Below are 10688 nucleotides of genomic sequence, written 5' to 3' on the forward strand. Positions count from 1 at the left end.
GTGCATGTGCAACACATTGTCCTTTTTCAATGTGTTTTCTTTAGCTCGTCATAACATAAAGTGTTGGTTAACCACTCAAACTATTTCCATTTATTATTCAATTCTTTTTTTTATTACAAATTCAGTTGGATTGATACAAAACTGAGCTGACAGGAAAGGCAGCGATACAAAAGACATTAAAAACATATCAAAATCGTATAAAGAATCTGGAGGACTTAACTATGTCTACATACTAAACAAAAGGCCCACATCCTGTGTGCAGAATAAGAATATATATGTACATCTAATAAACAGACAGGGATTTCTCTTTAATCAGTGTTACTAGAACAGTCTTGTGATCCCAAATACAAAAGGGTAAGATACTTGAAAGGACAAAAAGTCCTTCATCAGCAGAACAGACAATGCAGCATAAGGGCTGTTGAAGAAATCCCACAAGTTGTTCTGGAAGTATTTGAAGAAAAATGTGTTAGAAATAAGCCCTGAACAAAGTCTAACATGTTAATTTTTGTGTTCATGACTTTTTATACTAAATAGTTGTTTTGCTTCTAATGATAAGTAGTGTAAAGGCATTTTGATTGTAGTAGTTCTTAATTTATTTAAAAATCATAGAAATGTATGCAGAGAAGACAGACTGACATCACATGCAAAACACATGTAGGTTCTTTGAAGCTCTTGGAAGAGGAGGAGCTACTCTAAGGAAGGCATGTTCTTGTAAAAGAAAATGCATAAAGCTATACTTTCTCCTAATTCAACATACACTTCTTTAAGAGACACATTTACACCTGAAGTGAAAGTTCTGTTATTGAAAACAAACATGGTCTACAAACAAACTATATCCACTTTAAGAGCATGTCCTTTTTGCAAAGGATGAGTAGCAACATGAGGTTTAAAGAGAAACCACCGCTCCAGTTTTAACATCAGGACATTAAAAACAATAACAATAACCACAGGTGAAGACTTTCCTTAAGTTGAATATTTGGTAATATCTATTCTTGACCTTAAGTAACATCACTCAGTCCAGTGTAAGATCTAAGTTCTAAAAAAAGGTTTAAAATAAAAATAATAGTATATTTACATAAATAATGCATGTTGACTAGTATGCAACCTATGCCGTTGATCTACAAAACAGTAGTACAAATGTTTTTAATGCACGCTTGCTTGCGTGCATCAGATGTACAGGTGTTTACACAACTGTGCTGTAACATTCAGATAGTCCATAATTAATGAAGAACGCTTTGTAAAACTGAAAGACACAGTTGTCAGCTTTACTTAATGAATCCACATCTTGTGACTGTTATAAAAATACCACATTAAAAATACCCGGGGGTATGCCATCATGCTGGCTAAACATTCAGTGACCATACTCTAACCAATGATCATGATTTAATGTATGGAGCTTTTATGATGTATGACACTAATGTGTATTTTGTTTGAAGAAGACAAATGATCCAGCATCATCTGTGACTGTTGTCCGATTGGGTTCAAGGATGGATGATACATCGTGGAGGTCAGAAGTCTCTGCAGCTGCTGTCCTTTTCCACCTTGCTCTCCTCTGGTGCCTGATGCACTGGCTGGTGAGTGGTGTCCTGGATGTCGCTGCTCTGTGATAGGCTTAAAGCTGGATGCTGTGGTACACTTGGGATCGGCCTGACCTCTGACAGCTCGTTCCTTGGAGTCATCCTAACCAGCCAGGGCACATAAGAGATTACTGATGGTTATACCACATGCAGTTTTGTTTTAGTTTCATGTCTCTTATATTAACATGTAAAATACCACACTTAGTTTTAGTCTTGCATCCGTGCTGTAAAGAAATAAATAATATGAAGCACACAAGAATTCAAGCTAACATATTTCGCATCAGTCTCACTCACCTCCCATCTGTGACTCTGTGCATGCTCTCTGAGCGGCTGCTGATCTTACTGGAGCTCCCCCCCTTGCTACGTCTCTCTCCCCTCTCCCTGTCTCTCTCTCGATCTCTCGATCTCTCCCCCCTCCTGGAGCTCCTGCTGGGGGTGCCCCTGTCTAGGTGCTCCCTGTTTAAGGCCTCCGACAGAGAGCCTTGCATATGGGGGTCGTGATTGCCCAGCACAGAGGTTCCTTGATTGGTTGTGGCGGGGGCAGTGGAAACCTTGGCGGGGGCAGAACCAGTGCTCGTGCCCATTGACTTTGAGATAACCTTCAGCTTGTGGGAGTTTGGCTTGTAGTGTTTCTTCTTGTGCTGGACGCGGTTGTTGTGCTTGAGGAAGAACTCGCAGGACTCCTGGAGCACCCTTCTGCTCTCACTGATAGGACTGTTGGTCAGAAAACATGAGAGTATAGTCACATTCTTTTATTTCTCATGTCACCTGAACATGTTACAGGAGAAGAGATGCGGTCTTACTCTCTCTTTCGGGTCCTATTAAAGAAGTAAGCCCACTCAGAGCAGGTCTTTTTGCTGCTGACCCAGAACACCGCAGATATTCCAACCACCAGTGTCATGAGATATTTCACCAGGAACAGGGAGAGGTCAGGACGTTCAAGCTCTGTTGTCTAAAACATAGAGACGTGTACAAATCAAGATAGACTTTTAGTAGTTAGTTGAAGTGCAAAACTAAACAAATGATGAGAAAAAATTGCTTCAGATGCTTCATCACTTTTAGATTCAGATTCTCACAATTAACAAATGACGAGCTAGTTTTGCTCCTTTCTTTAACATAGTTAAGTATGCTTAAGCATTTTGCAAGCTTTGAATGTGCACCTACATCACCTTGTTCATTTTGTACACATACAATATACGTAAACTCGAACATTAACTCAGTGTTCTCTATTAATAAGAAAATAACAAACTGCACCAATCAAGTAAAGACACACAACAAAGTCCAGTAGATAGTAAGGGGGCGCCAGTAGCCTGTGGTTAGTTGCGCCCCCAATGTACAGAGGCTAAAGAGCTCCTGTGAGGAAGACAAAAAGACTCCAGGTCTCATTTTTACCAAGTGCAATTAATATGTTAAACAACAATTAGCTATGGCTAATTGAGTAGCTGTGGCTCCTTTCCTGCATGTCATTCCTCACTCTCTCAGATGATTTCTGAATCTATCAACTGTCCTATCGCACAATAAAGGCAGAAAAAGTCAAAAAACAAACCTTAAAAAATATATTTCCTATGAATACTTTGATCTTAACTTGTCTGTAGCCAAATCACCTCCAAGAAATAAATGAGCCACAGCTACCTTATAGGAGCAGGGGATGCTGTACTCCTGACAGCGGTCATTGATCCACGTATTCTCCCAGGTGCTGCGGTGACTCTGCTCATAGGTGTAGCAGGCTAACAGCGTGACCAGTGGTACCAGGTAGAGGCAGCTGAATATGCCGATTCGGATCATGAACTTCTTCAGCTTCTCTTGGTTGCGCTCATCATGCTGGATGACCTGCCGGACGTTGTTTAGGGAAACGATGCCCGCCAGGATGAGAAAGAGGCCGACTGCGACACCCACACACAGAGGAGCCAGAACAAAGTAGCGCAAAGCATCCAGATCATAGAGCCCCACAAAGCAGACTCCACTGATGTTGTCCCCTTCAACCTTGTTCATAGCCAGCAGCATGACAGTTAGCGCTCCAGGGATCCCCCAGGCAGCAGAGTGGAACCACACCTAAAGACAGAGGAAACATAGGTTCACATTTTCCAAATATGTCTCCCATTTTTCCACATTTCATTGTTATAGCTTGAATTTGCACATTTTAAATATAGAGCTATGTCTATTTTACACATCTTTACATTTTTCTCTTTCTATCTCTGCCTCTGATACAAACAATCTGTAGTTCTTCAAATCTTCAAACATTACCGCTTTTTTCTCGATGGCCTCACAGCTCCACTTGGGTCCGGCTGCTAGGAACCAGGTGATGGTGAGTATTACCCACCACACGATTCCAGCAATGGAGAAGAAGTAGAGCAGCATAAAAAGCAGAGTGCAGCCTCTGCTCTGAGAGCCCAGCACTACTGTATCCACTCCACTAGGGTGTGCTGCTTTGGTGCAGGCTGCATTGTTCCCAAGCAGGAAACCAATGAAGTATATGAGGGAAACAAAGCTGTAGCAGACAGCATAAAAGATGATTGGGCGCTCTGGGTAGCGGAATCGTTTAACATCAATGAGGAAAGTGAAGAAAGTGAAGAGTGTGGCGCCCAAGCAGATGATGGAGCATATACCGATGAAGCTCTTTGCAAATTCAATGTCATGGGGTTTGAAGTACATGTTGGAGCAGGGAGGAGAACAGTCCTGGGCACCCAGGAAAGATGATCCTTGACCCGGCTTGGTCTTCAGCTGCAGTGGACACCAGAAGCCAAGGTCCCTCTTAGCTGATGAGGAGCTAGTCGGGGTGGTTGCAGAAAGTTCTAAACCATCTGGAAAGCCACATGACTCCAACCTGGTGAAACAAAAATCAAATTCTGTATTCAACTTATTGAGAACCAGAGGTGTTGCTTCAGTTGATTTTCTGTAATGGCTTTTTTCTTACTTGTCACACTGTAGCTCAGGAGGCCAGGTGATACCAAAGATTCTTATATTCTCCTCGCAGTCAGAGAGAACAGTCTCGCACTGCTCTTTGCATGGGCTGATCACCTGGTTCTCCTCGGTGCATTGTGGGATAAACGCTTGGCAAAGGAAGTGATGGACATCTGGAGAGCAGCGCAGGTTTGCCAGGGGCATGAACGGCTGGAGAAAAATGTTACATCAAAACAGAGAAAATGAAAGGCTGTTTGAAATTGCATGCTTGAACTTATCAAAAAACAAGTTAAAAATGGACTTGCTCAAAATGTTCTAACTAGGTCCATGGTAGAAAAGTAAATAATTGATCATTTGGAGCTGACAGTAGCAATATGGCTAGATGATGAAAATACCGCTGCAACCCACTTGTGTAAAACATTGACTTTTTCCCATTTATATCCCATTGGCCACCTTATGGGAATAAATAACTTAAAATATGATGTTCTGAGATGGATAGTTGTAAAATGATAGACGGAGGTTACATATATCAGTACCTGGCAGGCTGTACAGTGTTGCTGAAGAATTATTGCATGGTCTTGCAGAGCATTGCATTTCACTGCCCATGTGTATGGGCATGTGACAAATACAAATGTTCAATCTTTTTTTATTATTATTCCATCTTCTGCTGTATTCAGACATAAACATACACCCCTACTTCACTTGGAACTTTTCCTGCCAGCCCCAAAGTAACATGTCTGTGTGAAGTCAGGGTGAGCTCATATGTTACCGCATCAGGTAAAAATCAGGAAAATGTAATGGCATGATTAGGTGATGATGACGTATACGTCACATGACTAGTGATCAACCGATGCTGTTGTCATGCAGTACTAAAGGAGCTGTAACGTTGCCACACTTTCATTGATACTGTGGATTCATCCAATAACACAGACTACTGATATAAAGGCAAAAACTGCCATTTAGCTCCTGACTCTGCTCCTGACTCTGCCTCCTGAGACCCCTCCCCCCTCCTGTCCAACAGAGACAACTTCACGCTGTGAGAGACATATGTGAATAACAACTTTGGGAAATTCTGGCCTTTCCTGAAATGTTCAGTACTGCATATGTGAAAACATGTTTTGCTTTATCATTTGAAGCTGTTCGTGTTAACCGCTGAAAAAAAAGACTTAGGTTGACATGGTAATTCTAGATATACAATGTGTTCTAATGCTTTTTGGTAAGGGGTAACAAATCCAAAACAATGGGAATCACTGCCCTTATAAAGTATTAACTTCATCTTGTTATTCTGCAGAGATCTAGGGAGCCACACAAAGGAGTCCATTCAACAGCTGGGAATCACGGCCTTCCGTTTCAACACACTGGTGAAGGGCTTGAGGACTGAGAGGTGGGGGGCGGGTGTGGTGTAGGTGGCAGGAAATGAGTGCACAGTCAACAGGCCAGTAAAGCTGGAATGCACAAGGTTGTTGAGTTTTTTTTTTATAGATATAAATTTGACAACAGCACAGATATACCAATGACACAGCGAACACGATATACAACTTCATTCCAGTTAAAAATGTCAAGATCTAAATGCTTCTACTTACTCAGGAGGTTTTTCACTCTGAACTACACCAACACAATGTGGAACATTTCAAGAGTATTGGGAGACTTTGTTTAAACTGCATAGACTGTTATCATACTGAAACAAATAGATTTTAAAGCCATTAAAAAATGGAATAGTCTTCCAACTAGTCTTAAACTTTGTACAAACCTCTGCACTTTCACCCGGGAAGTCAAAAAATGGATTTTAAGTAACCAGTCTTGTCAGCATTAATGTGTCATCTCGACAACCTTTTAGATCTCTCAGGGGAACTTGTACATAATGTTTTAATATCTGTGAATTGTTCTATGTCTTTTTTCTCTCTTATGAAATGCGTGCGTGTGCGTGTGTGTGTGTGTGTATGTGTGTGTGTGTGTGACTGGTTGATTTGTATTTTGCTGTTGCCATCATCTGCCCAGGGACAACAGATGGAAATTAGCTAGCTAGCTAAATCTGGTACAAAGCATCTCTTCTCTTCTGAGACTAATGTTTTTTTTGTTTACTGTCCCTGATTCAAATAAATGATTAAACTAAACTCTTTTCTGCAAATATTTAGAGACAAAAAACACACACACACTACAACACAGTCCACTATTCAAGGTTTCCTCTTTTTTTATCTCCTGAAATCCAGTCTGGCAGTAGGCCCGTGTCTCTTGGGCCTGGGTTGACAGTAAGCGTCCTTGTTTCTCTCCTCTGGAGGTCCTGGACTCCTTCTCAATGAGCTCCCCATTACTCAACAATCTGACCTTTATCTGGTTTATGCTAGAGTTACTGTGAAAACTGCCCTGGTTTTAGAAACTTCAACCAGAATCATGGTAGAAGTTTAGCTGATTTGCTCCTAGGAGTAAAATCCTCTGCAGTGTATTCACTGGCAAAGCTTTTCAATTAACAAATCAAATAAAAGGTCAGAATATAATTTAGAAACTTTTACCAAAACGTTATGACTTCAAATGTTCTCTGTCCATTGCATTACATCAAAAGGTCTTTGCAGTCTCTTTGTATTCTATCACGTCAAACCTCTCTTTTTCAAAAGCTGGCATACTTGTGGAATCTGGGACTAGGGTTAGCCCTCGTCCGGAAAATCCTACTGATAGGCCTGACTGAGCCCATGCTAGAAGAAGTGGGCTTGAATACAGCATCATGGCTTTTAGATATACCATAGCACACTTTCTAAGACAGCTATGTGATGTTGAGTACAGGCCAGAGAGTGTAATCCTGTCACCTGGGAGACAGTGTACAGGGGGGACAATGAGTGAGTGATTAACAGAGAATACTCTCATTGTGGTATGCTGGGTGACTTTGCGTGAGACTAGGTGTGTCCCCCCCCCTTCCTCCAGAAATCAAAGGCCCTTCACAACAAAGTCGATAAAGTTGCCTGTGGTAAAGTTTACTGTGAAATAAAAGGCTGATACCTGCTAGCCTGCTACCTTTGCCAGATGCCACACAAAGGACTCCCTCAACACATCACTGTTCATTCTCAATGCTCTGACACCAAATGTGTGTAACCCAAACCCTGGCTTTCAGGAATGCCAAGACATATTGCAAAAACTAGAGAACCCGAGTTCCCTGCTGAGATGAGATACAAGACAAAAATTAGCTGGAATGCATGTTGAAAATCAAGCGTAATGTAGAAAGTGATATCTGGAGAGATTGTCACTAAGATTTGATGTAACCTGTTTAGCATTGCTAAATGCTGATACATGAATTATCCTACATTTCTTTTTTTAGTAAGAAAGTAGACATTTTTAAAGAGGTTTAAACATAATTGTTCTATTCATTAGTTCAAACGGTGTCTAAATGTTGTGATGGGGTGGGCATCCCATTACAGCTGTTGAGTGACGTGTAAGTGCTGCCATTGCAATCACTGACTGGAATTGATACAATATATTTTGCCCTTTTTAACAGGCAGTGTAGGGATGCATATCATAAGCAATTGAAGACGTTAGCCTCCTTTCTATATTTAATACCAACCCATCATGTTTGCAGTCTATTCAGAAAGTTAAAGCTAATAAGTCTTACTTCTTGGTCACGATATTCATATATCATATGCTAGGCAATATATAGAATTTTTTTGATATCTATATATTTTCAAACAAGATATAGGGCTAGACAACATTGTTGATGATGAGCATCAAAAAGTTATTATAGTTCAATCAAAAAGCTCATCAGCAGGCAGACAGAAAATGAAATGAATAAACTGGAGCCACTAATAGCACTTATCAAAGCAATTCTTTTGAGATGATAATCATCTACTTCAAATGTGACCTGAATTACTAGTTTTATTTTAAATCAGAGATTTCTTTACTAGGACAATATGATTAAAAATCTCCAAGGAAACCCAGATTTATGAGAATTTTTTGGAAGGACAGGCAGCTGGGAAATCCCTCAAAAATGATTTTGCCTATATTCCATGAATCATATTGGACAGCTTTATAGCTTTCTTCCAGTTCAGCATTTAAGATCAATACAACATGTTGGGACAGCCATTAAAACTTAAAGATATGTTGGTTTTATCCATATTTAGCAAGGCTTGGTATATAGCCATTAACTGTTCTGACTCACAGAATCACTTGTATTGATTGGCTAAAAGGCAGAAATTTATATTTTACACATCAAGCCTTATAAATAAGTTTACCTAGAAAAATAACAAGTGTTTAAAAAGTTGCTTCATATTTTACTGACTGATTCATCTGCTTAGCAGCAAGCCAGCAAGAATATGTGCAAGTTAAAAGGGGATACTGATATATAATAATGTCTCCAACATTATGAGAGCTCACCTCCATCTTACTGGCTGCCATATCCTGGTCGTAGTGCTCCATCATGTTGGGAAAGAAGGTCATGTTGTAGGGCATCCCCAGGCAGCGAAACACATTGATGGGCTCACAGGTAAACAAGCTGTGGGCACTGGAGCCCACCGCCCATATCAAAGTCAGGCAGGCCCACAGTGGTCCTGGCATCAACATTGCAGCGGCCGATTGGGAAGGAATGTGCGTGAGTGAATCCAAGTAGAACAGGTTTCTTTTTGGCTCACTGTGCGGATATTTTGGTCAAAGCTTTGAATTCCCCGAGCTCACAATGTCATCTACAGTTCATTTCTCCTGGGGTCATCTTAGTAGACCCATTGGGCGCTGGAGAAAGTAGAATTTTCCCATCATTCTCCAGGAAGGATAGGAAACCCACAGCTCTGCGAATAAAGAATTCAAATTGAAATAGGTTTATTCTTTCTGCTTTACAACAACTCCTTTTTCACTAATTGATATTTTCGACATTACTGTATTTAAAACTAAATTGCAAATGCAGACTGAAGCCCTAACATCAAAGCAATTAATTACAACCCTATTTGTAAGACAGCGGGAAGATAAAAGCTAATCAAATTGATAGTTAAGTTATTCTAGGCACCTTTACAGTTCCCTAGAGGCCTCAGGAATTCAGTTGAGAGGTTCTGTTTTGTATCAGTATAACAAAATGAAGGGACCAACATTCAACAAATCCTAGTACAGACTTGAAGTGCATGTATTACAGAGGGTGGAGAATGCTAAATATCCAGGATGTTTCACTATGAGTCTGAGCTTGCTGATGAACATAAAGTTGTCAGTTTCTAATGCACTCATTGGCATGTGTAATGCTAGCCCTATGAATATGCTGTATGTGCAGGACTCATTCATGACATGTCATTTTCAGTATACTAGCATACAATGTGTGTATAATGTTAAAAGAGTAAAAGGAGTTGTTGACTTTCTAAAGATGATACTGTAGGCTACTATTTTTTTTGTCTACGAATGATAAGAGTTCACCTAACTTTACCAAATCAATGTTCAAAGTCGCTCAAGTAACAACCTTCAACAAAGTAGCTTTTAGTTCCTACAGCTAAACAAGTGTATAATAACAAGGGAGTCATATTTGATTACTAGCATTAACTTTTGGGTTAGCATTTAAGCAATGATTTAAAAACGTAAGCTAAGTATTGACACGAACCATCAACAGTTTCCATGTAGCAAACAGACATGAACATGTGTTACATCTTTAATACATTTCTATACGTAGTATTTGCCGTCGGTATTCCCGATAATGCTAACTTCTAATAATAGTTCGTCAATCTGAAGGCAGCAATGCTGTTTTACCGTGAATGAGTTACCAAACGCGGGGAGAGAGTGCAGTAAATATCCCTGCTCTGGTCACTGCCATTATGGGACGGGGGCCCGGAACAACTTCGGTAAGGAAAGTTAAATGCACAACTTTAAGGGTAAAAATACAAAACACAAACACTTACCCTAACTTCCAAGTTGTTTGTGTAAAAGTTGACTACAAGGACAAACGAGCCTCCATATTTCCGTAGGGAATCTGGAAGCGTGTTTCCTGCGATAAACTCAACACAGTTCCTTCGTCTTTTTCAGCCTGGTCGCTGTGTAGTGAAGATGCCTTCAAGTGCAGTTGGAAATGTTCTCATGCATGAACGGCAGTGAGCCATGATTTATTTTACAGCCATGCATAAAACAGCTCTGCAAAAAAAAAAAAAAAAACCCAGCTCTGGTAGAAATTGATGAATATATATATTGTGTAGGTTAAGTTGTGTTTGATAGACCTTCCACACTTTGAAACGTAGAATAGTGTCAACTACATACTAGCCTGAT

At 40.3% G+C, this 10688-nt stretch overlaps 1 protein-coding gene across 1 annotated transcript; it reads right to left on the reverse strand.

Moving 5' to 3' along the window:
* Positions 1-89: 89 nt before the first annotated feature.
* On the reverse strand, positions 90-10483 carry fzd6 (frizzled class receptor 6). The gene is made up of 8 exons (XM_020634693.3): positions 10328-10483; positions 8835-9241; positions 4492-4688; positions 3822-4401; positions 3210-3629; positions 2381-2529; positions 1872-2291; positions 90-1680 (listed from the first exon to the last, which is right to left on the reverse strand). Exons 2-8 carry the CDS (start codon positions 9018-9020, stop codon positions 1509-1511), a joined length of 2124 nt encoding a protein of 707 aa, XP_020490349.1. The 5' UTR covers positions 9021-9241; positions 10328-10483; the 3' UTR covers positions 90-1508.
* Between the last annotated feature and the right edge of the window lie 205 nt (positions 10484-10688).

Source organism: Labrus bergylta, chromosome 8 (assembly GCF_963930695.1).
Source record: "Labrus bergylta chromosome 8, fLabBer1.1, whole genome shotgun sequence".
Taxonomy (NCBI): domain Eukaryota; kingdom Metazoa; phylum Chordata; class Actinopteri; order Labriformes; family Labridae; genus Labrus; species Labrus bergylta.